The following is a 27,424-nucleotide window of genomic DNA, read 5'->3' as shown; positions in this document are numbered from 1 at the left end:
CGTCGACTCGAACCATGGAGAACGGACAACGGCACAACCTGTTGCACGACAAGAAGACAATGAATGAGGAGGGACAAGATGATGCCCTATATCCTGTTGCTGTCGAGTTCAGAAACAGTCGGAAGGTTGCCGTTTCTTCCACTGCGGTGAGAGTCGGCTGATGACCAGGTCCTCCTTCTCGCGGGGCAGCCGTGCAATTGAATTAGAACTGAGATTGAAGTTTAGGTGAGTTCAGTTTGGGGCCAAAAGGCAAGTCGGAGTTCTTGCTTCCCCGCACGCGTGACTCGCCAAGCGAAAACACGTGCTTTAGTCACGTCTATCCGGACTGGATTAACTAGGAGCCGGAGTCGGGAGAGCAGATCGGAGCAACAGACGTCGGCAGTGAACATCAGGCCGAGGACAGTGATCGCGTCCAACCCAGAGCCGTCATGACAGGGACACAGCCATATGTGCAAATTGGCAATCTCAATGCCTAAGGACAAAGAAGCGAACACTCTCTGTAGGTATGAGCAACTTTTCTGACTGGCTTGAGTCTCATGCTGTACATGACTCCAAGAAACACTGCCGAACAACGATCCTGCCACGTTCCACATTCTCTGGGTAAATGGTTGAAAGTTCATACAGCAATACTTAAATTGTGGAAGATTTGAATGCCAACAGAAAGGATAGAAAAGGTCACTGGCAGTTCTGCTTTGTTGGAGCTGCTGTGTCCCATTGGTACTAGTTTGAGCATCTCGTGCCAACATCAGCTGTCTAGGTCTTCCAAGTCCTCAGACACTTTCCAAGACTATGGGCATCTTCAGAATCCTACGAAGTAGCGATGAAGCCAAGATGGGTATTAACGTGTTCCTCATGTTGGGCGTTCTCGAGTTCCCAGATTTTCTTCTTGACTATAGAGAATCGTGCCATTCAGCTGGGGTCCGACGATTGATCTGAACATGGACTATCAAGATAGGGATGGCAGACACAATTAAGGTGTCATCGCGATCTCGGACTCTAGTCTGCTTTTCCAACGTTGCAAGCTTCGTCTAGAGACTGGCTGACTGGTATGACGAACTAAACCTTGGGAGACAATAGAGGTCCCTTTACCACTCCCAGAGATTCGAATATTTGGACGATATCCCACCTGCTCGCAGCGACTCGAGAGACTCCTCTTTCTTGTGACAGATAAATTCAGGGTTGGATCCATGGCACGTCCCCATTTCGTCGGCCCACTTCCAGGAGACAAAGTAACCAAGGTTAGTGGGAAAAAGTGGACGTCACGAGGGTGAGGAATATGTTGCTCTCTTGATGAGAGCTTCCCTCTCAAAGAGACAGATGACTTCTGTCTCGGATGTGGATGCGTCAAAAGAAGATGAGTAAGAGGAACTAGCACTGACTACTGTACTCGGTACAGAATTAAGCGGCCGCTTCTAGCCGTTATCGGTACAAGCGATTAAGCGAAGAGCCTTGTCTTCGACCCTAAAATCATGTCGCAGGCCTAACGCTCCTGGGCGCGGAGCAGAGAAGGCCGCGCCATAATCGAAGCATTTCCACAGCATCATCCTAACGTCCACTACTCCGTTCTATGCAGAAGTGCGAAGCCTGGATCTTGCACGTCAACCTGGTTGCCCTCCACCTTCGACTCGTAGCCTTCAACCATCCCTTCCAAGCCATAGGCCTGAAGGGATAGGCTCACCAGTTTCGCAGAAATAGTTAGCCCTGGTCGGAGTTGAGTCGTCTTCAGAGTGCGCTAACGGCAGGCTCTACCGAAGTTCCTCCTAGCCGGGGCATGTCACCGAGCAGGGGACGTTCGAGGTATGTACTGTGTACTACTAAGATGATGGCTTCGCCCAAACCTCAGCGAAAGAGGCGCCATGATTCCGGAGCAAACAGGCTTATTGCAAGGTGTGGCGAAAGACTGAACAAAATAACCAAGGTTTGGACTATTCCATGCAAGGTGTGAAACCAGACACCAGTACTCGGTAAGCTGGGGACCCCGCGGGAATACACCTTTCTGCAGCAAGCCTGAGCGCGCGACCCTTCTTAGAGTCTTGGCACAACGCATCAAAACTGAATAGTATCAAGTACCCGGTATTCAGATTGAAGAAGGACCCGTAGTGGCTCGATTAACCCGCTTCTGTAGGATTCTCAGGGCCAAGAATAGCATGGAGAGCGAGGAGAGGCACTTGATCCATCCCAAAAATATGGAAGGAATCCCAAAGAAAACCACGTGCAAATCCTTCAGGCTTGGCCTGTCAGCCTTACTTGAGTGTTCCTCCTACCTCAGTACCAGCCAAGCCACTTTGCTTCCACCCATTCAAGTCACCAGCATAGCGAGACTCGCTAAGTCAGATTGACGACTTATCGGAGGGAGCCCTTGTTACCTGCATTCGTGGCGACTAAGTAATGTGCGGACCGGAACATGTTTGGTTGTGAGTCTGCAATCTGGTGATGTGTGTAAAAAGGCCAATGGAACTTGCTCATCACGCGGCTATTCAAGATAAAGATATGCTGCTCTGCAAAGCTCCACGATATATGCTTTTGAAATTGCCTATTTGATTCGTTACTAGTTTGTGTGTCCGGAGTGCCCCCGGGTTTGGGGGACGACATACCATGGTCCACGATACGAGTACATCCGAGATAATTGCGTCGAGATGAAAAGTTCAGATGGTGACATCCTCGTACGAGACCACTGGGTACCAAGACGCTTAGCAGGGCATTAAACTCCTGTGCTCCTTCGTTCAGCGAACCAAGCACCCCGTCTATCTACACGAGAAATGGCAACGTCGTATTCGCCCACCGCGACAAAGTTTGTTTTAGGAAAGTACCCGGTGTATCCGCAGGGCTTCGACTTTTAGCAATTCACTTCCGGGCAAAGGTCAATAAGCTATCGAGATCCTCTACAATTCTTTTTTCTTCAATGAAACGAAGCGCTCGCACCATCGTGGAATTACCCGCCCCGGCTCCTCATATTAGCCTCAATCCCTGGAAAGAACGGGGAAAAACCGACAAGGAAGTTGGCCCATGGGGTGAAGCTCTCTTATGTCCCTCTCAGGTGGTACCACTCCAATTGGAGCGGGCCTAGACATTCCATCGTATTCATGCAGGATTTCAGATCTGGGGTTCAAAGAAGGTCCCTGATGAACGAATTTACACGAAGAATACCCTTCGGGGGGGTTCGTTTATATATATAAAGCTCACCTCCCCACCACGTGTCTGCAGATTCCTAGAAGTGCTCAGGACCTCAAGGATCCTTTCCACTCCCTCCACTTGGTTATTGCGCTCATCGCGGTTGGTAGAGATGGCGACGACCGACAAACATACCGAGTCAATACACCTTGAGGGTGGACTCTCACGTCTCCCGAATGTGGGCCTTCACGATGCCGCTCTGGCTGGCGGCGCCTTCGAGGGCGCTGCCCAGGAGCACAGCAAGGGAGTCTGGCAGGGTCTAAAGACCTACAAACGTGCAGCCTTCTGGTCGATCCGTAAGTTGTACTAAATGGAACCATTGGACAGCGCATTTCTGACAACATTCTAACCTTTCTGTCGGGGAATAGTGATCTCAACTACTGTCATCATGGAGGGCTATGATGTTACGCTGCTGGGCTCCTTCTTTGGATATCCCTCGTTCCGGCTCAAATACGGCGAATATTTGAACGAGCAATATGGCTACCAGATCTCGGCGAACTGGCAGCAGAAATTCAATTGCCTGGGTGCGCTCGCCAACATCATTGGTGCTCTGCTCAACGGCTGGGCGACGTCGAGATGGGGCCACCGAAAAGTGCTTATGGTCACTCTCTTCCTCTTAGCGGGCTTTATCTTCATTGTCTTCTTTGCTCCCTCGATCGAGATTATGCTTGTGGGACAGTTCCTGTGCGGCATTCCCTGGGGCGTGTTCGCCACAACTGGTTCGTACCTCAAGTGTGGAATAAACGCTCTATTAGTTGACTAACAGGAAATCATATAGGTCCTTCATACGCAGCCGAGGTGACCCCACTCGCCATTCGAGGGTATCTCACTGCGTATGTCAACCTCTGCTGGTGCATTGGCCAATTCATCTCCGCCGGTGTCCTCAAAGGCCTTGTAAACAACCCGACTAAGTGGAGCTACAAGATCCCCTTTGCAATCCAGTGGGTCTGGCCCATCCCGCTGTTCATCGCCGCCTGGATGGCGCCCGAAAGCCCTTGGTACTATGTGCGCAATGACCGCATCGAGGACGCGAAAAGGTCTCTCGAGAGACTGACCCAGCCCGATCACCACCATGAGATCGACGCCACTCTGGCCATGATGGTGCACACGAACAAGCTGGAACTCCACGAGCAGGAAGGCGTGCAGCTCTGGGACGCCTTCCGGGGCACCAATCTCCGCCGAACCGAGATCGCGTGCGTAGGCTTCCTGTCTCAGGTCACCAACGGTGGCGCCCTCTGCTACAGCGGGTCTTTCTTCTTCCAACAGACCGGCATCAGCGCCAACGCCGCATACGGGATCGCTCTCGGCGGAACCGGCATCGCATTCTTGGGCACCATCCTGTCCTGGCTGTACATCTACAAACTGGGCCGCCGCACCATCTGGCTGTACGGGTTTGCGTTCCTCGTCGTCATCCTCTGGCTGATCGGCTTCCTCGCGCTGCCAACGCAAACGATCAAGCTCGCGTGGGCGCAGTCCATCCTGTGCATCGTCTGGCTCGGCGCGTACTCTATGACCGTCGGGCCCATCATCTACGTGCTTGTCTCGGAAATCGGCTCCACGCGCCTCCGAACTCAGACGGTTGTGCTCGCCCGCAGTACTTACTACGTTGGGAACATCATCTGTGGTGGCCTCCTTCAGCCTCAGCTGATTTCTCCAGGGGCTTGGAATGCAAAGGGCAAGACGGTATGTGTTCCCCCATTCCTCCTCACTGTGACAGAACCGCACCCTTTCCAGAACTCACTCGCTGACAATTTTCTTTCCCCACTGCTGCAGGCTTTCTTCTGGGCCGGCCTTGCCACTTTGACCTTCGTCTGGGGCTACTTCCGCCTGTTCGAGACCAAGGACAGGACATTTGGAGAGCTGGACTTTATGGTGAGGACTAGCCTCCACATCCGAATTGTTATGGTAGATATAGTTGGAAGACACAGGCTGACTGAGGTGCCCGCAGTTCCAACACAACGTCCCCGCTCGCAAATCGGCCAAGTATGAAATCCCAGCAGAGGAGCTGTACAACGCAGACAGTGCTACCAAGCAAGACGTGAAGGCCTGACTGACCATCGAGAAAAAACCGCGAGGCTTGGGGGTCACTCGGGTGGGCATTATTTCGCCAAGCTTGCTCGAAAAGCCTTCAAGGTACTAGCTAGCCAGGAGACTTGCAAGTCCGTACGTCACATAGCGACGAAGACAGACTGTGCAATGGCATATGTAGACAGTAGTATCCCAGCGTTTGCCGAGAGAGAACATTGAATTCCTTCAAATTTTAATAATCAAAATCTCCTCCTGGTGGAATCCATGAGAATCGTTCTATTGTCATGGTCAGGTCAACTGCGCCTGCAAGTAATGGTAGCTTCCGCTCGTGCATGACTCGGACGTGAAACTCCACGGTTCTGGGATTGTACGGTGCCACGGAGATCTCACGGCACATTTAGCCCAGCGAGTCCATATGCACATTGTCTCCATCCCGCCACCTCGGACTTGAGACATCGTACCTCATATATACATAGATGTACCTGTCCTCGAATCATACGAACTCCGAGGCCGGACTCAGGGAGTGAGTGAGCCGCCGAAATTGTTCTTCTCCCTTTTTGAAAAGCGGTTTCTGAAAATGCCTTTTCTGTTGATCCAGATCAGCCAGCTGCACACCTGCCCTCTCCTTATGGTCTTTGGGTAGTTCATCTATGTCCAACCATTTGTTCTTACATCAACCGTCAACTCTGAGTATCTCGGCTTTCCAGTGACAAGTGATGCATAATCACGCAGCATGGTGGGCTTCACTTTTGATGATATCGTGTGTGCCACATGTGATAGCATTTTAGTGCAGTCCATTTGACCACTGACTGAGGTTCTGGACAGAGTCCTCTGTCGCCCATTTCCCGGGGCGCAATCGTAAGGCAGGCACACTTCTGACCGGGATGTTGCAGCGGTTTCGCGTGGTCTTTGCGGATCCCTAAGTGATGATGCATTGTTGAAAGAAGGCTGCTGGTCGTACCGCTTTGCATCCCCTGATCCTCCTGATAAGATTGCTTGTCAGGGGCATCTGCACCACGAGGTCTGGGTGTGAAGGTAATGTGTCCTCAGGCGGGGTCCCTAAACTTTGGCCGGTTGGGAACGCGCGCTGTGTCTATGCTCTAGCCATAGCCATGTCAACGTTGGTTGAGCCCAAACTGTCCTCGGCCTCGTCTCCATCAACCAGCCTCTTGTTCCACCTCAGCTTTGTTCCCTGGCGATAATGATTCGCCGACCGGCAAGCAAGAGGCAAATGGTGAGCCAGAGCTTCCATTGTCGACTTCGGCTTGCGATGACTCCACTGACGACGCAGTAGCCTTCTTCAGCACAAACGCATGGTAGTCAAAGGAGCTCCCAGAACCACCCAGTACATCCACCTCAATATCCCACTCGACTCCCTTACAGTTGAGGATGGGTTTGATAAAGTGTGGTTGTCTGTACGTGATGTAGATAAACGTAGCATCGGATTTCAAGACGCGGAAAACCTAGGCGCCCATGAATGTAAATTATGCTATGTGTCAAAATCTACGGCGCGAAAAACCACAGGATAGGTGTTGTCGAAAACATACCTCGCGAATATACCGACTGGTGTTATCTAGAACGTCGTCAGGCGGGCTCCACGGGCTCCCGTGAATCATGGCGTCTAGCGTTCCCTTGTCAAAAGCGACATCGATGGATGTGGACGCAATCTGATCCATTTGCCGGACGTCGGCATGGATCCAGGTAATGCCTCCAACATCTTCATGCCGCTTAGACATCAGTTCTACAACGAACGCCGAGAAATCCACACAGAGTTGGTTCTTGTAGCCGCATTTGGACAAGTCTGCCGGTATAGTCTAGTAATGGCAAGAGGTTTAGCTATCCATGCATGAATTGTGCTGAAAATTTTATTTATCAGAAGGAAGGTAACGTACGCTATCCCCCGAACCTAGATGGAGGATCTTTGGCGCCGTCTTGGGTTCCCGGAGACGGAAAACATGACGGTCAAAGACTGGGACAAGATCATCGAACGATCTGAACCATTCATGGACCTGCTCGTCGGGGCCAGCTCGGGCGTACCGCTCGTCCCAGTACTCGCAGTGAGCCAGGCGCTTCAACTCGGATTCAGTCTCCATCCCCAATGGCCCTTGAAAAATGCTTTGTCCCAAGTAAATCAATATCCAGGAGGGAGCATTGCAGTCAACGAAGCAGTCAAATCACGGGTGTTTGGTGATGAATCAAAATCTTTACCGAAGCTTTGGCTAAGCTAATTAGCATGCTTACATAAGCAGAAATGTGATGTGCCGACCAAAGGATTGCTAGCCCAAGTAGAGCAACGATTGCAATCTGTATAGGAGCCGCATAGTGAAGTCTGCAGAGACTGGCAAAGTCGCGTTCACGTTGCTAACAAAGACGTACTCGTACAGAAAGGGTGTCATCGGGGATGGCGTCTGAATCAACCGGACACCCTAATGGGGCCTGTTGGTGCGCTGGAGTCCATTTACCGTGGAGTTTCTTGAACACACTTTGCAGTCTATCGTCCGGAAACAACCCATGCCTACTCGTAGGCCTCGGCCCAGGCGACATCAAAAGGTCTTCCTTCGTGAATGGTCAGACCCGTATTGCTGGTATCTGAACCACCAGCTGAAAGTATGGCCGGCATTGGGGAGACACGAGCATGGCCATCTTGATGGCGGTTGGTCTCATTCCGTACTTGGCACTCAACAAGCGAGGGCAGCGACGGGAGTCAAGGTTGGTAGCCTTCCACTCCTGCAGAAAAATCCAAGTTCATGATTGCTGTGCACAAAGACTTCTCCCCTACCTCATTCCGAGCAGTCCATAGTATGGACCTCCTACCCCGCCAATTCGAGCCGGATCAGACAACCGATCGACTATAGTGTTCGCTAGGGCATGGAAAACCTTCTTCTCTGTCTAAGGCACAGGCAATCTTGCAAATGCCATCCGTGGGCGGCATAGACGTAGATCTCACCACAGATCCGGAAATCAGATCTGATTTCCCGCACGCGTCAGTTTTGTGTGATCCGAAATATCGAGTGCTCAACCTGCTGATACGCGAAAGGACCACGCGAATCGATAAGAAGCGCTGTTTTCGCGTCAGGATCCATTGTGGCAAGACGCGTCGCTTTGCACGGGTTAATCCGTCCCCCGTCCTCCGTAGCTGTGCATAGGCTTTGTCGACGACGTTGATACTGAACAACAGCGCGAAGTCGCGTTTCCGTTCGTGGCTGTGTTGGATCTGTTTTGGTGGATAAGGTTTCTGACGCAAATCATTCAATCAAAAGCAGATGCGGGGTAGGCCAGGGTCAGAGCAGCAGGGACGAAGTTCCACACGTGGGAAATGAAAGACGCCGCCAGCAGGTACCCAGTATCTTGAAGTCGTAGAAGAGAGGGTATTAAAGTTTTGCCCTTGCAGAACGGACCGGAGACTCCTTCAGCCTCTTTTCCGTGACAGGTGCAGACTCTAGACGAGGTGAAGGCTTGAGCGAAGATTGGGACACCTGAAGATGTGCACGATCCAGTCTTGCATGCGGGCCATTCATCAAGCTCGGACAAATACTCCATACCTACTCGTACAGGATCGAACCCATCAGGATGGCAATGGCGGCAACATCAGCCGAAACTTGTGCCCGCAATCCAGGTACCAAGCATGTCATGGGTCGTCCAGGGAGCCCGGGCTGTACTGAGTACTTTGTACCTCGTACAGCAGTGCTGATGGAAGGACACCTAAATATCTATGTATGTATTACCTATCGCGGCCATCACGGCACCAAGTGGCTGCAAGGATGCATGGTCAAGGTAGAATACTGGGTGCTCACTAGGGATGCCCCGTTTGCTGGTACTCTGTACTCCGTACTCCATAGTCCAGGTTCATCGCATTTCCAACCACATTGTCTGGAGCATGCTGCGGGCAAAGATGGTGTATGGAGGACCTCGTACCTAAAAGCCAACAAACGGAACGGTGTGGACGTTGGCCGGCATGGTGAAGTCGAAGAAATGCGATGTCAGTCTGAGAGAAAGTTCCCGATGGCTGATCAATATCTTGGCCATGGAGCTGGCAGCGGGGTGGGTGGGTATTATGATGTTATCTGACGTTTGAAGCCAATTTGACTGCAGATTGCACGGCGTCAGGCTGAGCTGAGATCGAAGATGCGAGGAAGAAAGTGTAGACGCGCTAAGCAAGAGATGGCAGTCCATGTTTATGTTTGATAAGATTGGTGTCATTCTCTGAGGCGCGTGTCACGCGTATGGAGAACGTAATGTTTACATGTTACATCAGCAGTAAGCACTTCCGGCACCGCTTATCGAGGATCAAAGTCAAAAAAGGAAATTTGGTCGACTAGGAGCAACTTAGTTGGCCAAGCATGACGTCTACGAGTCTGTACTGCCTGTCTCTGGTATGGATATGCGTCACCTCGTACGGACCATGACGGAGTCCTTGGTACTCGTACGTCGTCTTGTGCCTGGGCTAAAAAAGAATCAGCAGCGGCAGAGAGAGGGAGAGGGAAAAAGAGAGAGAGAGAGAGAGAGAGAGAGAGAGAGAGAGAGAGAGAGAGAGAGAGAGAGAGAGCGAGCACTCCAGGAGAATTTCGTAGTCGGGACGGAGTACCTTGAATTGGGTAGCACCAGCACCGCTCGCCTCGATAATGAATGTGAGTGGGCTTGTCCCAGGCTCCCAGCCCTCTGTCTATTGCCAATAAATCTCTGTCACGTGTCCAGCATCGAGACTAGCACTGAGGGAGGGAGGATTTGAAAAAAAGGATATCGGAAGCTCAGCTCAATGTTGAAAAATTCCAAAGCGAAGATCCAATCACGAAGACTAGGAAGAGTGAAATGGGAATAGTCGAGAGCGCCGGATAGTCTGTGTCTGGGCAGGACAATCAATGGATGGACCCGGCAATTTCGCTGCTCAGGGGTATGTGGTGAAATAGCTCCGCGATTGGACTGACATGAAGCTGCGGCCCAGCTCCAAGGTTCCTCCCGAAGCGCCGGCAGCGCCACTGAAACACAGTTGTTTGAGGCCTTGCAAGGACAGTGGGTGCAGCGTCTGAATGGCCAGTTTTTCTCCGACAAGGCCTCGAAAATAAGCATGCCCCTGCTAGACTTGTGCTCGAAGGGGAATTCCGACGACCCCGGTCGCGGGACCATCGATCTCACTAGTCGTCGCCTAGAGGGGCTTTGCCATTGCTGGGAGAGCCTGGATCAGGACTCGGCAGGGAAAGGGTACTCGTAGGAAGAGCAGCACTCGGTACTGGGTACGCGGTAGGTCAAAAGGGGCAGTTGTTGTTTGGTAGGGAGTTCGGAACCGTGGAGTGGTACTGTACCCACTAAGTCGACGAAGAGTTTGTATGGAGGGGTGGGAGGCGACTCTGAGGTTCTTGTGCTGGGATAAGAAGGCTCGAGGACAATCGGTAGCAATGAATCAGCCACTCGAGGGAATGCCGCCAGGACGGGGACTGTGCTTTGCAGTCACTGGACCAGTGCGGTGAACAGGCTCGTACAGTCTCAGAATTGCAAGAGGATGTGCGAAGGTTATGCAAAGAAGCCGTGTTGTGGGAGGGGAGGGAGGGGAGGCACAATCACGGACTCGGTACCTAGTTAGTGACAGCGGGAAGACGCTACTACTACCTGTGTATCCGTACATACATACAGTACCTACGTAGGTAGGTGTCCAGGGCATTTAGGCACCTCAACCCGTACGGAGTACTCTGTAGGGAGTATCCATCCATGCTGTACTTGTACGGTCACAGCTGCTACAGTTATCAAGCCGCAGAGCAGTCGTCCTCGGGCACATTTTAAGGCACTTAGGGCACTTACTCCGTACTTGACCATGGATTATTATTGTTGGTGTTGGTGCTGGTCTACCTGTCGGCCACCCTCCGTCGTCCTCCTCGCTCCATATCCTTATCCATTAGTCAAGCCACATCCTTTGCTACTCGTACACGCGACTCTAGCCACGGGCCACGTCGCACCAGACGCCTCTCGCCGCCGTTCCCCTGGACCATCTCTTATCCGCTTCCGCCTGTCCCTTCTTCCCAGCCTGTTTTCCTTGCTGCTCGGGTTCTACTCGTAAGTGCTCTGACATTGTGATACGGATAGTCTAACATTCCAACAGTCGAACACATCAGTCACTTCCGCTCCCCCAATAGCATGCACGTTCTCGGTCGTCCGTCCTCCACACTCCATCTGCAATGCCCGTCAGTTTGAGACCTGTGTGACCCGACGCTGCCTCTCAAGCTTCTTGTACCAGCTGTCCTCGTCAACGTCCCTTTCCAGCAGATGCCCTAGATGCCCTAGATGCCCTATCGCCTTCAACTTACCGTTACCGCTATAACACCACAGCTCAATATCCCCGTCCACTCCCCCGGCTATTGACTTTTTGACACCTGTCTATCCTAAAACTCTCCCCAAAGTGTCATCTCCACGAAACCCACGCCTCTCGGGGTCGCATTACAGCCCAAAACACCACAAACAGATTGGCACCTCGTTTGATTGCCTCGTTCTCGACGGGTCACTGGGCCAGACATTCTCTCCGAAATTCTCAAACGGCCCGCACGTTGGAATCCACCTTTCCCGCATCCCCTGGTCCTTCCCAAGATCCATATCCGCTCCTAAACCTGTTCCTGTTCTGAATCCTGACTTCTCGCCTGAGTCGCCTCAGCCCTCTGTACTCCGTACCTTGCGACGCTGAGCCTGTGCTCCGTACCCGGCCACCTTGGTCACCCTGGCCACCCTCGCACCCCCGTCAAACTCACCAGGCCAAACCGTGTCAGTTGTCAATCTTGTTCCTCTTGTTCCCATCCGCACGCGTCAACCTTGCACCAGGGTACCAGGGTACCAGGGTACCAACACTCAACACAGCCTGAACAAACTCTTGCTGTTTGCTCAGACTCGAGTCCACTGGGGGGCCTCCATCTGCCTGCCTGCCTGTCACACCTTCTCCTTCCTGAGAGAATACACATTCCTTTCCATTGCGTCTCGTCTCCCCGGAGCTGTCACTGTCGTGTCAAGAGAACCGAGTTCTCTATCTCTCTTTCGCTTGTTCGCCTTGTCCTTGTCTGCCGGTCCAGCATCCATTCTTTTCTGACACCCGACGCCCTCGAGCCGCTTTGACATCACATCCACGTCCACATCCTGGAAACTTGTTGATCCCCATCGTCACCAGAATCTAGTTGTAAGAGCACCTCGCACCAGGCTCCCGAGTCCTCGATACACTTGCATTCGAGCGGAAACTCGCCTTCTCACATGCAAATCCAACTACATCCCAGCCTGCCTGCATTTGCTCTCTCTGCCTGGTCCCTGTTCGCGTGCACAAGTGGGCTCACTCGATAACCAATCTCAATCTCAACCTCTTCCTCTACCTCATGCTCCCTCCCTCCACCACGCGCTCTCTCACCTCAACCTCTCTCATGGGCCGTTGAGAACATCACTCCTTTACAGCGCCGCCGCTGTCGCTCTTTCTCATCACACTCAACGCTCTCTGACCATTGACGCTCGTTAGCAGCCACGCTGCCTCAAACCATCATCTTTCGCCTCTCTGCGACAGCTCCGTCTCAGATCTATCTCCACCCTGGTTGGCAGAGATCCATTCTCGATCGGATAAGGATCTGAAGTCAAAACACACTCCTTCGAACAAGTCCATCCTCTATTACTACACACCCGTCGAGTGACTGCCTCGTCATTCAACCCCATCTCCAGATTTGGCGCCTTTCGCTCCGCAACTCCAGTCCAGCTGTCAGGAATCGCTGCAACGTGTGGACAATCCCACGAAGGACGTCTTTGCCTCTGAGTCTCTTCACCCATGGCAGTGTTGTAACTCATACTTGCTCCCAAAGTCACTCTTTTAGTCTTGTGAGTCCCCCCAAATCTACGTTGACTAAGAATAATACTGATGCACATCATAGTCGAGTTGAACTCCTTTTCTTTTCAAATATTGTCCCTAACTTTTCAAAATGAACGTCTTCAAGAAGAAGCCGAAGGCGAAGGATGACTCTTTCATGATTCCTCCAGCCCAGCCCATAACCGCTCCGCCTCCATCCAAAATATCCCGCAGTTTAAAGCGCAAGCAGAAGCAGGCCGAACAACCCAAGCTTGAGGTTGATCTAACCACCGCCCTTCCCGAGACCAATGACTTCCGAACGAGCTTGTTGATGCCAGGCCTCTCCGCTCGCTTCAGCATGCTTCGAGAGCAAGATGATCCTAACACCAAACTCGGCAAAGCAAGTGATGATAGTGTCTTATTCCCAAAACGAGCCTCCCGACTGAATTTGTTCTCCCACAACCCTCTTACAGAAATATCCGAGACTGAGTCTATTCACCTTCCCTATCGCCCGCCCTTCTCCGAGCCAGAACGTTCGCAGTCCTTCTCCGAAAGTGGCACTTATGCGAACGATGATACCAACCTCCTGAACAGGTCAAGACCAACAGAGGGCAACAATCTCTTCGGAGGTCGACAGAAGATGTATCGCGTGCCAAACGCCACCTCGTCCAATAGAGAGCTAGGCAATGAACCCGTCACGCTCGCTGTCGGCAAGCACGTATATCAAAAGGACGTTGTATCCTCGACCTACCAGCAGTACCGTGCGAAAGCCAGAGAAGAGTCTCGCGAACGCCCTCTTAGTTCCGAAACCGAAGAACATGAGAACAGTAGCCTGGTCAACACTCCTTCGACTGGCTTCAGCAAGAGCCGTGGAACGGCTTCCTCCACTGCATCGGGCCCATCCAATCGGCGCACTTCAACTGCTGCTACATCCGTCACTTCGGACTCGCCGGCTCAGAGGCAGAGTAACACGAATGGAGGCTTTCATGCGCGCGGCCACGCCTCTGATTATAGTAGCGAAGAAAGCCTGTTGAATCGCAACTTTTCATCAGATTCCCGGAAAGGGTTCCCCTTTAACGACCACGCCAACCAGCCACCACTCCCAAGCTCTCCCATTGCAAACCGAATGCTACCTCAATCCGGTAGCGCTACAAACTTGGCTGAAAAGTTTGGCCGGGAGAATGGCACTTTCTCATCGAGCACACCCCGGCCACTGAGTCCACCACCAGCCGTCCAAAACCAAGCCCTTGCGTCGCTCGATTTCGGACTAAAACAGCAAACCCACCACCCACGCAAATATCAAACGCCCGCCTTCACACATGAAGAACAGGAAATTGATGTTTATGATCAAAGCCTCCGGCCGAACGACCGTGGGAAGGCTACAGCGATGGGACTCTTTAATCGACCTCGGCAACAATTTGATGAACACCAATTTCAGCAGAGACAACTTCAAATGCACGCTGGGCCCATGTCACCTTCGTATGCTGAGCATCCCGTCCACGGAGCTGTGGCTCAACAGTACGACACTCCTCCTGCTCGCCCTAGAAGTCCTGCGTCTCCGAGCGTCAAAAGCTCTTCCAACGGCCCACAGTCCAGCAATGTCTCTACTGCAGCCCGGTCACGGGCTCAGTCTGCCGCATCTGCACATGTCGTTCAGGTTACCTCGCATGTAGAGGCTTTCATCCAACGGCAAAACGATGAGTATTCAGCTCTGCAAGCTAGCAAAGCCGTACTCAGTAGTCCCCAAGCCCAAAATGCACTGCCTGTGCAAAGCTTGACCGACCAGCCGGCCTCTCGAGGAACGTTCTTTGACACTTTTGATGGTAGTGACGAGGACGACGCAGATATGGATAGCCCCATGTTGGGTCGATATGAGCCACCTCCACGTTTAGCACCTATGGAAGTCCATCCAGCGCTGCGCGACAACTCTCAAGCCTTCATTTTCGGGGATCAAATGCCTGCTCCTCTTAAGGCTGCTAGGCCAGACTCGACTGCTTCGGTTGATACGTCGTCCCCATCTGTCATCCATGATACGCCGGACACATCGGATTCACTTCATCAGTCTTCGCCTATCAAAGACACCGACTCACCCACCCTAGGTCCAACCACCGGTCTTGGTTTGAGTGGATTGATTCGAACTCATCTGAGGAATGACAGCGATCGCTCCTCATTCATGCCCCCACCTTCGCCTGTCATCTCGCGGCATCGGGAACCTGGTCCTGATGCCTTCCGACAACGGGAGACTTCCATCGCTTCGACCACTCGCACAATTAACCCACCCGAGAGCACACACAGCGATCCCTGGGAATTTGACAACGCTCATCGCACCCAAAGAGGCACAGGAGACTACACCCCAACCGACAATGTCCCTACAATGTCCCAGAAGGCACAGCAAATTCTTGGTCAGGCCGTCTCTCATCGAAACCAAGCTACAAGCAAAGCCCAACAAATACTTGGGAATGATGCTCCTGCTATGAACGATCATCACAACAACCCCCGGCCATGGCACCCTGATGTCGCGCAGGGCCATCAACGCGGAGAGAGTACAGAAACTCAGAAGGAATTTGGCAATGAGCTTGCAGAACGGGCGAGAAGAATTCAGGAAGGCTTCAAGGGCGCAGACGTGGAAAAGCGATCTAGAAGCCCAGGACCTCAGAGAAGTGATCGCCAGAACCCAGCAGCACACGCCCTTCACGCTTTGCGGCAGAAATCAAGCAAGACATCATTGGTACCGCGTGGAAACGAGCCTCAACCTAAGGCTATGAAGATGCTTGGTATTGGCAATAATACTCCCCGAATGGATATGCCTGGGAGATCTCCGAATATGGGCGCAAGGGATGAACATCATGTTGACCAAGCTTATGATGACCGCGGAAGCCATTACACCCCAAGACAACGCCCCGCTGAGTTTGAGTCTTCGAATGGGCGACGGACCCCTGCTTACGGACGACCGCCTCCACCAATGCAGATGAACGGCTCGCAAGAAGAGTTTGAACGCTCCCGACAACGGGCCGCAACTCCTACCTCTGGACGACCCCCACCGAGGCACAGAGCCGAGTCCGAGGTCGGTGAACGTTCTCGAAGTAGGATGGGTCGTGATAGGGATGAACCTCCTTATCATCAAGCCGACTATGGGAGACACGGTCCCCAGCAGCGCCCACCTCCCCACTGGGACCAGAGACGGCCACGAGGACCGCCGCCAGTCCACCCACATGGTCCCCCAATGGAATACCGCGACTATGAGAGATCCTCTTCAGCCATGTCCAATCGCCGCCCAAGCAATCCAACCAATGCTCGACCTCCTCCATCGGGTTACTTCGATAGCCGATCAGCAACGCCAACCATGGGAAGTACACCCACTTTGAGAAGTGGCCCAATGCCTACTGGAGGCCCCAGGCCATCTCCTCGACCCCCTTTCCCACATTCACCGATGACACCGATGAGCCCCTTCCAGCCAGGCTTGTCTCCCGGATTCTCTGCACCTCCCAGAGAACCCCCATCTGTAGCCATCTCTGCCCTGCCATCGCCTGTATCGCAGATGCATCCTCCTTCAACAGGTCGTTCCACCCCTGTGCTTGAAAATCGGCCCACAACTGTCTCTGCTCGCAAAAAGTCTGTCACCAAGGGTATGATTTCTGAGCCAACTTTCATTTCCAGTACGTCGTCGGTCCCTCTTGTTGGGCTCCCCATCAGCCCACGACCTGGGCAGATTGCAACTCCACCAGTTCCAGCAATGAATCCCAGTCGCCGTCGAGGAAATACTATGTCAGAGAAGCCAGATGCCTTTCCAAGCCCGCGGCTACCAGGATCACCTATGATGCCGGAGTCAGGAAGAGAGCCGCCCTACATCGACCAGCAACGAGCTCCATCCCGTCCACGCAATAGGTTGAGAAAGATTAGTAGTGAGGGAGGAGGTATGGCTGCCAGGGCCCGAACTCAAGCCATTATGGCTGAGTTCGGCCGTGAGAAACTTCGAAGTCCCGCTGTACAAGTCTTTCCTAACCGAAGTGCAACCTCTTTGGGTCTACACCAGGACGGCGGGATGTTCTAGAAGCCACCCACGTGGCTCATTCCCATAAGTGGGGCACAATGCACAGCTCTATCCACTTCTTCACTTCCTAGCCATTATCTTGGCGACCCTGGTTTTACAATCAGCGAACAATTTTCTTTTTGCCACGGTCTACATAGTGTCTCGCTTCGAACAAGGCCGAGGTCACTACATGGACCTTGATTGACCTACATGGTTACGATTTATTTTCTTTCAACTACTTTACGCCTTCTTCCTTCACTGTATTGAAATTTCCTGGTCGCCACAAGCATGATAGGAGCATACCTGCCTTTCGAGAAACACTGTTACTAGTGAGAGTTGGAGTTGAGGCGAGGTCTGAATGCAGACCTTTATTCTTTTTTTTCCCTTTTCTACTTTGCGAGATTTCAATCTGACATGCGAGGAAACGCGATGCAAAACGGGACGTGAAAAATAAAGCGACTTGACTTGTTTGATCTTTAAAGAAGGAATATGGTTCAAAGGGTCTCACGACTCGACTCGGGGTTTAGGAGGACGCTGCTACTCTTTTATTTCCTGTTGAATTCGGAAGCAGGATGTGCGAGAAAGGCAAAACCGAAGCCTCATCTTATATCTGAATGAACATACGTGTGTGATAGTCCCTGTATACCAATACCACCTATATACGTAGTAGACAGTGCATGATTATGTAGTTTGTGCGGAACACAAAAGATTTAGCAAATGATTCTTCCTATCCTGTCCTTGCGTGGGTCTTGCCCCTGCTAACGGAGGCGATAGCAACTGCGCATCGAAATCTAACCTGCGCGCAGCGCGTATAACATACCCACGGACCAACAAGTAGCGACCTACTTATACACTTACTTACCTAGGTAGCTAGATAATAGATAGATACAGCATTTAGCATTCCGGATTTCGTAGGTGTAGTACGTCACACGTGGTGAAGCAGGGGATCCAGTGGGCATGTAATAATCTACATATCCAGGATCCTAGATAGTATACCAAGATGTTCCAAGGTATGTACATATGCTAGGACACATAAACATGAATAAAATCCCCCCGAACTGTCGACCTTCACCACTCTTACGCCGGCTAGTCTTCCGCCTCTTTGATCTCGCGCTAATGATTACTTATGTAGTCGGGAGGCCCCCTCGTCCGCTCCCTTCTGTTCCCTTCCTCTCCTTTGTGCTCCCTCACGGCTCTGGCCCGCTCCTGCGGTACTCCCTCACGTGCCAGTGAGCGTCCCGTTTGGGCTCCGGTCTCACACGCGCCAACGTTGCGCACATCCAGTATCCGCAGATTGCCAATCTTGGTGTTTTCTCCGAAGTCGAGATTTGGCAAATCGTGGAGCTCAACGTTCGTCACTGATAATCTCTCCAAGCTCTGTACGGCAACAGCGGCAGCGAAGATCTCGTTGGGGATTGCGACAGTTTCAGAGGTACAAACATGACGCTTCCCATACTCAGGACAGTCCATAACTAGAAGGTCAAGGTTGGGAAACGGAGCCAAGCTGTGAGTGATTGCCTTACGACACCTCCTAGACTGTAGAACATACTCCTGTTCTTCATAATGTTCAAGAGCGTCGTCGCTCCCAATTCGAGCCGGTGTGGATGCTACTCAGGGCATATTTGTCCAAACACGGGGTTAACTTACTGGGACGTTACCTTCGAAGATAGGGACTGTATCGAAAATCTTTAACGGAGATTGCGTGTTCAGAAGTGCAAAGGTCCAAAATCCTCGTGGCGCTATCAATGCGTAAGACTGATACATCGCCGATAGCAAAGGTGTCGCAACGCGATGACATGATTAATTTATGTTGACCACCGAGGTCACTGCCGCAATAAGCAACACCATCATTAGCGCGATTGCGCCTATATCAAAGTTCAGCCTCGTATTCTCAGCCTTGACATAAACTTCCTTCTGGCGCTCGACTCCGACGCATATATATAACGGTGGCCGGCGCATTCCGTGTACGGTAGACGACTGGCAAGTTCATGCGGCACAAGGCATGTTCCCGGTGGTTACTCGTGGCCGTTACACCCTGTCTGACCAGCTGGAGATGGCAGGAATTTGATATTAACGGAGGCACTTGTGCCTAGGACGCTGATGGGAAAGCTACTATTGGGATGTGAATGCTCGTTCTATACGCGGAAGATTGGTGTCCTGAACCTGGCTTGGATAAAAATGCTAGTCTTCTCGTGTATTTTCTGAGACAAATGGAAGAAACTTTGGTACCCGAGTTCTATATTTCCGTTTGGCAGCTACGGCTGAGGAGGCAGTGCCATACCAAGAAAGAATCCCGGTTCTTCTATATCGTGGTTCTTATAGCTAAGATTTTCCGTCACCAGTGTCCGCAATGAGGGAAGAGAGTTAGCACATACCTAAGCATCCCAATCGCTCCTGGCGAGGACATCATCGGCAAGGGGTCATCTAGGGGATAGCCAAGCGATCGCTTGACGAAACATCGCAGGATAAGCTCATGTGCAACCTGGCCCAAAAAAAATCAGTATTGCCTGGGAGAATAGAACAGTGGTGCTTGTCCTGAGGTGGATCATACCAGCCCACAACATCAACCGGGCGTCCACCATCTATATATGGCGCCTGGGTCTCCTTGATCTGTGTAATCAGGCGGTTTAGTCTCTTGGTCACCTGTTGTGGCGATCTGTTCAAAGAGGGACAACAATCAGCCGCTTTCCATCCTATGTCTTGCTAAGCCAATCCGACAAAAGTAAGACATTGGTCAAGCCATACTCGCCGCCTTCATATCCATCCCCCCAGATATTGTACTTGCGGGTTTAGGTCCAAGCCTTTGGCTTTCAGCCGCCGAATAATCTCCTCCACCACCAAGCCCTCGTAGTCGCCGTATCCCACTCGGTGATATCTTCCTCAGGGTGACCTTTTCACCTGCGACTTCGGCACCGCCGTCACCGAAAAGGAGACGGAAAGTCTGCTGTACCCGCCTCCATGGGCTGACCCACACATGAGCGACGCGGCTTGGGTCGATGAGCCTGCCTGGGCCAACGAGCTGCTTGGCAGTGCTCTCGACCTGACGTCCCCCCTCCGCCGTGAGCGGAATTTCCGTTATTCCCGTGTAGCGGCCGTTCCTGGCCCATTCCGTCTCCCCTGAAGTTGTGCACATGCCACTCAGTTTGTTTCTTTCCGGGTGCTAGAGATACAGCCCAGTTAGTCACCGTGGCGTGCGAGGAAGATACGCGTGGTCGTGGCGTCTAGGTCCGACATGGCAGATGCTAGATCTTACAACACCAGTAGTCGAACCTTTGGGAGGTCAAAGGTCTAAAATTGTTGCGTTCTAGACTACGCCCAATCGTAGAGGTTAATCTGCTTGACGTCATTCTCCATATCTCCCTAATCGGAGAAACGGCCACTGCCGCCGGATGACACACGGCCAGAATCTTATAATACCAGATGGGCGACATTTGCCGTAAAACGGATCATCTGCATGCATGTTTCTATACTTGGGCAAAGGCTTGTGGTATGAAAGAAGCGTCACACTCCATCGAGGCTGGACACTACACCTATCCAGCCCGAATGGCTCGACGCCATCATTCACATGGACGCGCGTGCTTAAGAGTGAAGCATTTCACCACCCCTTTATCATGGTCAGGGTCTCATCAAAAACATTACGGTAAACCGCTCAATCGCTCAAATGCGCACAACGCGATACTGTTTCTCATCCGTACGGATGCATTCCGATCTTACCGCCTAGACGTTCTTCACAACGAAATCAAATTCTCTTGGCAGTCTTCAAAGTAATCCGTTGACGTAGGGCTAACTGCAACAGTTTCGAGCTTCGCGAGGGCTTCGGCCAACTCCTCATGGAACGACGACTTTGCAGAAAGGAAAAGGCCCGACTCGATTAGACTATCGATCGAGCGACACTCGGCTTCTTCTGCTTTGGCGATGGCAACCAACTCTTCAAAACCTTGTGACACTTCCTCGCTGTAATCGCGATGTTGCTGCAAGATTTCTCGAGTTGCGGCAAGGCTATCAGCCTTGAGATCGTACGAGATCTTCATTGGATGCGACGAGGCGAGGATGTGGATGGTCTCCACGTCGGCGTGCTCCGCAACGGTCGAGAGAAGATTGATGCCTAATGATTGGCGGAATGTCAGTGTCCAGTCTTCCGATACAACAATCATCGAATAAATCATAAGAAAGGGAGTCGTGGATGTTTCCTCGGCAGTAAAGGCCGAACCTACCTTTGAGACGGGCAGTGGCGATACAGTCGTAGCCTTGATCGACGAAGAGTCTTAGGACTGCATGGTTGTTATGTAGGATTGCTGTTGAAAGCGGAGTTACACCACTACCAGAGATAGCATTCAAGTCCGCACCATACTCGAGCAACAGGCGTGCGCATTCGACATTCTGGGTGCGAGCGACGGAATGCAAGGCGGTTAGCCCTTCAGGATTGCTGGCCTTCGGATTGGCGTCAAAATCGAGAAGTAGTTTGAGCAATTCTGGCATTCCAGAAAACCCGCTGCGGTCAAGGGGCTGCTCCGGAATACACCCTTTGGCATTGTGGGATTCGGATCACCGCCTCCTTCGAGTATCAGACGGAGACAGGGAGTGTTATGACTGTCGACGGCATGCAGGACTGGAGTTCTCCCTGTGATGTCCTGTTGTTGGGGTCAGTACCGTACTTCAGGAAGAGCAATATTGTCTAGTTGAGCTCTTGCTGTTGCCCAGCCAAGTGCCGTTCGGTTTTGTGTATCCGTAAGGTAAACAGCATTTGGGTTTTCGTCGAGTTCAGCCGCTAATGACTTGGTTGATAGGCCAAAAATCATTCTGTGGACGAGCGGGAAATTCTGCTCTTCCTCCCAGTTGCCCTCACCTCCTTCAGTGATACAGCGGAGCGCGAACTGCTCCGTCTCATTGCACTTTCCACAAAAGAGAAAGTCCCACACATTGTCATAAGAACTATTTCGTCAGCCAAGACACTGGAACCGCGGGTCTGCCCTTACATTTCGTCGACTAGGGCCCCTTGACTGATGAGGAATTTTACGGTTTCGTAGTTGTGCATTCCGCCGTAAAAGGGCCCACTAGGCATTTATAAGTATATTCAATGCTCAATTTTCAAGCATAGACTTACTCGCATCAGAGAATATCCCCGAGAGTGGCTGACATCCCACGGGTGGGCTACTTTTTGACTGAACATGATTTTTAAACCATCGATATCCCCTTGCGTGGCAAAGTTAATTGAGAGAGAATCATCTGGTATTCTCCTCGTTGTTAACAGCTGCATTCTCTTGAAATGACCTTGCCAATTCCAGCGGCCACTTCAGCGATTGCAATGATACTGGCAGCGAGAGACAATGGGTCTGCCATGCTGCCAAATTGGCATTTTCGCTCACAAATGGATGGTCAAGAAGATAAACTCAGCCGGCGGCGCACTAAGGGTTTTTGAGTTCAACACTCGGAGCCAAAGAGGGGCCGAAGCGGGGTCGGCCCGCCCCCAACGTTATTCCTCGCGTTCAATTACCCTTGCCGCCCGCGCACGAAGTCAAGCGTTTAGCCTGGGCGGTAAACAACACATGCTGACACCTTTTCGCCAATGATAGGATTCACGGGGTCGCGGCTCGAAAGCGATCTAACTTCAGAGCCTTGCACGGGTGGGTGGAAAGGTGCCGCCACCCTCCCGGAGAAATATTTTGAGAGCCTTTCAATAGATTAAAAACCATCAGCCAGCCTGCCGTGCGTTGTCGCAAATGTTCGCCCTCGTTTCAGTCAAGGTGTCAAATCTGCCTGCTGAATCTTCCTGACTATAACACCAATCGGTGGGACATGCATCCTAATCCCATTGTTTAAGCCAATCACCACCTCGTCATCGTTCAACCCTATAAGCTCCCCGACCTGAGGCGGTCGACCTTTCCGGCCAAGGTCGTCCGACATCTTTACGACGAGATGGTGGAGAGGATGGAGTGCCTGCAGGATGATGTGGAAAACGGGAAGATGGCGATAGAGGCGTTCATTGCACTACTCAGGGGATCAAACGGGCTTGGAAAAGCCTATTTACTATTTACTATTTACTATTTAATAGTTTTCGGATTTCTCCCTTCTCTCACACTTTCTCTAGGCCAAAGCTTTACTCCACTCGAGAAAGATGGGAAAGTACATGTGCCATGTCCCTATGAAGGAGTTGTCGGTGAGGTCGCCCACAAACTGCTATATTTTCTGAAGTTGGGTCTCGGTGAATGCTTCTCGGTGGAACTCGACAGAGTAATCAGGTTGCGTGCTTATTTTCGTTAATGGAATGGAGTTGTTCCACCCTTCCATGATTAATGAAGCAATCAAGGGCACTAGCACCATATGTCGTAAAGATTTCTGTAGGGGGCACAATCAGCTGAGAAGTGCCTCGGATAACCCGGATTTCATTTCTGTTCCGTACCTTACGGAAGGTTGAGTTGAATAGGTCGTCATGAAATAACGAGTCCTTTGGAACAGGCTGCGCTTTCTCCAGTAGCCCCGGTTGGATCCTAAGCGCCTAGACTAGGTAATATTATGTGATAACACCTAAAAGAGATATAGTTAGGCTATGGTAATTCTTGGCGGTAGTATCTATACTACGAATATATAAAATGTTTAATACTAGCTATGTCATGTCACTCCCGCAATCGGAAGAGTATTATATCTATACACTAAGTGTTTGTTCCCTAATGTCATTTGCTATTTTTTTTGATGATTCTCGTGGATCAGTCATCGTGCCAGGGCTCTATGGCCCTAAAACACTGTTCCACGGATTCCCCCTTCTTAGGGGCTAACCTTGAGTGGGCTCTACTCAAGACTCTCCTCCACTTAGTCAAGCTCACGTTTGATAGCATTTTTTTGATCGAGCGCATCATCTGCCGTCAACGTTGCCAAATAGCCGAATGTCATGCACTCCCAGGCTGAAATGACACGAGCGGGCCGAACGTTTTAAGATGTGGAGGAGAGGAAAGAGAAGCTGAGTTTTATGTCTATACTATAGCGCCAGGTCCGGCGTTTCGGAACTACTAGCCCGCCAGCATATAAATCCGTAAGTGAATAGTACTTATAAGGAAATCTAAGTTGTCGTGAAAATCTCATTAGCTCATCCTTTACTACACTAAGAATGTTGTATGGCTCGCCACTCACGCTCATGCCTTACGCATCTTCTTCCCCTTCGAAGCTCAAATGACTGGAAGATCGAGAATTTTGCGCTGACCGCTGGGACCTTTGCGTCGCTATTGCCTACGAGACGGAGTAAAGGTTTACCAGGCCCCCATCCTCTTTGTGCATCCCATATCCTGGTAACAAAAGGACAATTGCTGTTCAGGGTCCTGCCCTCATGAGTCTGCCTTACCGGCCCAATTTCTTGTCCGCATGCGTCCAACCAAGCAGAAACGCCCAACAATCAAGGCATGAAGCAGGCAAGATGCCAGAACGCGGTGGGAATCCAACTTGGGCAATGGAAAATCGCCTCCCGACTCTCCTCTTGACGTGCGTTTGAGGCATGGATGCCGACGTATTGTTCTCAACCCAGGCAGAACTATAATCACAGTGTTATGTCCTCCTATTTTGCCCAAGGTATAGCAATTCTGATCAGGTCGGGGGGCAAGTTCGGACGGATCTCGTCGACCATTGCGTTGACGGGGTCTAATTCTACCTCCATGGGCCGACGCATCCTACAGTGTAGTCCGAGTGGGACAGTGGCGTCTACAAGTAAACGAAAAAGGAGCCAGTAGATGGTCATCGATTTAGAGATAGGTAGGCTCGGTACTAAGGCGCTACGTTCTATATCAATCGGTATCATAAATTCGGAAATACTAGCCATAGACGACTCGTTCATTGGCCTATCTGCACCTCGCAGGGGATCGGCCAGTACCCTGCTGAGTAGGTCAAAAAACTTTCGACGCAGCTTGCCTCGTCCAGAATGCCGTCGATTCGACGCCCTTGGAATTCTTGGACTCTGCAACAAACGCCAGGATTGGGTCGGACGCTGTCATCACGCCAGGCAGCAGGCTTGGCTGGAAATGGGAGCAGTGCATATACATATATGTAAATATATATCTGTTATATATACCCCGAACTGTGCTTTGTCCCTTACCTTTTTCATTCAGGAAAGGGAGCGAAGCCGCTTGAATCTGGCACGTGACGGAGCATCGAGGAGGCTCGGCTGAGCAAATGGGTGGGCCACAGGGAGCACTGCCCTGATACCAATTCGCAGAAACCAGTTCGGACTCATGGGGGGCCAAGTCAGGCCCCTTAGCAATTGGCCATACCTGCCTCTCAGCTAGGCGCATCTGTTTCGGACGGGCTTCTGGGTCCCTGGCAAATTCCTTGCCCTTACGCTGCAGCCTAAATTTTGAAGTTACTGTATTGCTGGGAAATCAGCCTCCGGTTTAAATCGTATCACCCTGTAAGGACAAACTACGTAATGGGCCACTCTCCATACCACATGGTTCGAGTCTGGGGACGGCTTGGCAGTGCCGCTTTCTACGTCGCTATAAGAACCCCCGCCTCCAATTCCATCCCCAGGGTCCTTGAAAATCTGGCTTGCCTCTCCGAGTACGCCTTGATCCCCCAAACTCCGAGCCTCACTGCCTATGCACCCTCGACGCAGCCCGTTTTGGCCCCCTTCAAGTCTCTAACTCCTCCGTGGCGCATTTGGCTTTACCAGCTGCACAGCGTCCATCATCGACCAAGGTCCCGAAAGGGTCGTGCGTCGCCTTGTCTCATCTCTCTAGGACAAAACCTTGTGAAGGGCTTCTAGCGTCTGTTTTGGACTCGCGAAATCCTAAGGAGGTCATCGTCTAGATATTAGCATCGGAACCGTGTTGCTCAATTCTGTCCAATGGTTTGACGCTGGCCAGCCAACTGGCCAGCCTCACAAGAATGAGTGGTTGTGGTCTCTTTCCAACAAGTAAAGCTGCCTTGTCGCAGCACTAGAATCTCTGCAACTTCCTCAAACACGATTCAACCCCCATCATTGCCTAAGCGTACAACTCCTTCATCCATTGTATTTAACTAACCGTTAAGCAAGGTTGATCATACGGAGTAAGAGTTGATCAATTCTCTGACTCTCGTCCCCCCTCCCCTTTTCAAGTTTTACTGCATGGTCTCGGCCTCTGATCTGATTACTTATTGTGATTTGCGTTGAATAGGACCATCTTCTATTCTCCTTTCTATCAACGAATTGTGAATTATAGGTCTGCCGAAGAACTTAAAATGGAGCGACGTCTTCAAATCCCGGATTGGGTGGATAACGCCATCGCTAGGGTCAGCACCGTGTCGAATTTGGCCTCGAACGTTTACGATCGAGTCGTACCCGATAGGCGCGCTCAAGAGCTTTCCAACATACGAGACACAATCTCCAACCTGGCGACACAACAGTCCAACATACCAGACACAATCTCCAACCTGGCGACACAGCAGTCCGATCATGCAAGAATGCAGACCGCGGCAACACTTCTACAAGCAAGCGCTACAATGTCCCAGACGACGGCCCAGATGAATGGAACTGCCAGTATCTCGACTGAGATGGGAAATATCACAGAGGCATTACAGTCAATTGCTACCGATATGAAGACTTTTGCCAAGCCGAACGTTTTCGGTCAGATCATCAACGTCGGCTCCTTGATCACCAACGGTGCTGCTGTGGAGTATATCAAGAAGCTGGCGGATCAAGCTGAGAGGATGGGTGATAGCCTCGATCGGATAGCGGACAACGTATACTCAGAGAATTCTCGCGGAGACAAGTTTCCTAATCACGTCTACTCGTATGTCCGGAGTATGATTGAGAAGCACCAAGAAGATACAAGGCCGCACTACTTCTTCGTCTTCAATCAGAGCACAACATGGCACGCTAAATTCGATGATATCAACCGCAGAGACCCTCTAGGTATTCACTTCCTAGGCTATCAACACGATTTAGACACGCTCGTGGCCTATATTGTGGAACATGGTCGACCCCGCCTTGGTCCTGAGCCGATTGTACATATCTTGATCCCAACCATCGGCCAACTTGCGATCGGTGAATCACTCACATTTCCCGAAGAGATGAGGCCATTCCGTATTAGTGGCCAGCTTGGCGAGAGCGGTCTACCCTTTGTCTATCTCTGTACTCCTTTGGATCGAGATCGTCAATATCTTAATCAGATCGGCTCGCTTCTTCCCCGACCCCGTTGGGTACTGCTTCAACAGGTTGGACTTGGCCTCCCCATAATAGGCCGATGGCTGTCAGTCCCTCTCGATCCGATTTATTTTGAGGACCCTTACTTTCAGGTTACTTCGGAGGTCGGCCTGATACTCTACAACTCTCTATACTTCGAAACCACACCCGTCCCACCAAGAATATTAGGCAGACCGCGGTAGACTTGAAGATAGAAGCAAGAAGGTATGATAGGAAGCAAGGGGGAGAAAGTGCTGAA

At 51.5% G+C, this 27,424-nt stretch overlaps 7 protein-coding genes across 7 annotated transcripts; 3 read left to right on the top strand and 4 right to left on the bottom strand.

Annotated features, from left to right (window-relative positions):
- Positions 1–3,283: 3,283 nt before the first annotated feature.
- Positions 3,284–5,221, top strand: A1O9_03818 (uncharacterized protein; the record flags this gene model as incomplete). Its single annotated transcript, XM_013406111.1, has 5 exons — positions 3,284–3,467; positions 3,540–3,890; positions 3,950–4,854; positions 4,945–5,043; positions 5,120–5,221. 5 exons carry the CDS (start codon positions 3,284–3,286, stop codon positions 5,219–5,221), a joined length of 1,641 nt encoding a protein of 546 aa, XP_013261565.1.
- A 1,135-nt stretch (positions 5,222–6,356) lies between these two features.
- A1O9_03817 (uncharacterized protein) lies at positions 6,357–7,292 on the bottom strand (the record flags this gene model as incomplete). Its single annotated transcript, XM_013406110.1, has 3 exons — positions 6,357–6,662; positions 6,747–7,013; positions 7,092–7,292. The coding sequence occupies 3 exons, from the start codon at positions 7,290–7,292 to the stop codon at positions 6,357–6,359; spliced, it is 774 nt and encodes a 257-aa protein (XP_013261564.1).
- A 5,835-nt stretch (positions 7,293–13,127) lies between these two features.
- On the top strand, positions 13,128–17,045 carry A1O9_03816 (uncharacterized protein; the record flags this gene model as incomplete). The annotated part of the gene is made up of 1 exon (XM_013406109.1): positions 13,128–17,045. The coding sequence occupies one exon, from the start codon at positions 13,128–13,130 to the stop codon at positions 17,043–17,045; it is 3,918 nt and encodes a 1,305-aa protein (XP_013261563.1).
- A 2,713-nt stretch (positions 17,046–19,758) lies between these two features.
- A1O9_03815 (2,3-bisphosphoglycerate-dependent phosphoglycerate mutase) lies at positions 19,759–20,258 on the bottom strand (the record flags this gene model as incomplete). Its single annotated transcript, XM_013406108.1, has 2 exons — positions 19,759–20,141; positions 20,210–20,258. 2 exons carry the CDS (start codon positions 20,256–20,258, stop codon positions 19,759–19,761), a joined length of 432 nt encoding a protein of 143 aa, XP_013261562.1.
- A 494-nt stretch (positions 20,259–20,752) lies between these two features.
- A1O9_03814 (uncharacterized protein) lies at positions 20,753–22,086 on the bottom strand (the record flags this gene model as incomplete). The annotated part of the gene is made up of 5 exons (XM_013406107.1): positions 20,753–21,129; positions 21,239–21,455; positions 21,545–21,655; positions 21,680–21,956; positions 22,001–22,086. The coding sequence occupies 5 exons, from the start codon at positions 22,084–22,086 to the stop codon at positions 20,753–20,755; spliced, it is 1,068 nt and encodes a 355-aa protein (XP_013261561.1).
- Positions 22,087–23,135: 1,049 nt separating this feature from the next.
- A1O9_03813 (uncharacterized protein) lies at positions 23,136–23,499 on the bottom strand (the record flags this gene model as incomplete). The annotated part of the gene is made up of 1 exon (XM_013406106.1): positions 23,136–23,499. A coding segment is annotated over one exon (240 nt), but the record flags the coding sequence as incomplete, so codon positions are not given.
- Positions 23,500–26,222: 2,723 nt separating this feature from the next.
- On the top strand, positions 26,223–27,368 carry A1O9_03812 (uncharacterized protein; the record flags this gene model as incomplete). The annotated part of the gene is made up of 1 exon (XM_013406105.1): positions 26,223–27,368. The coding sequence occupies one exon, from the start codon at positions 26,223–26,225 to the stop codon at positions 27,366–27,368; it is 1,146 nt and encodes a 381-aa protein (XP_013261559.1).
- Positions 27,369–27,424: the final 56 nt, after the last annotated feature.

The sequence above is a fragment of the Exophiala aquamarina genome (genome assembly GCF_000709125.1).
Source record: "Exophiala aquamarina CBS 119918 chromosome Unknown aczIA-supercont1.3, whole genome shotgun sequence".
NCBI classification, from domain to species: domain Eukaryota; kingdom Fungi; phylum Ascomycota; class Eurotiomycetes; order Chaetothyriales; family Herpotrichiellaceae; genus Exophiala; species Exophiala aquamarina.
The sequence above is the reverse complement of the archived record's forward strand: the minus strand, read 5'-3'. Positions and strand labels throughout refer to the sequence as shown.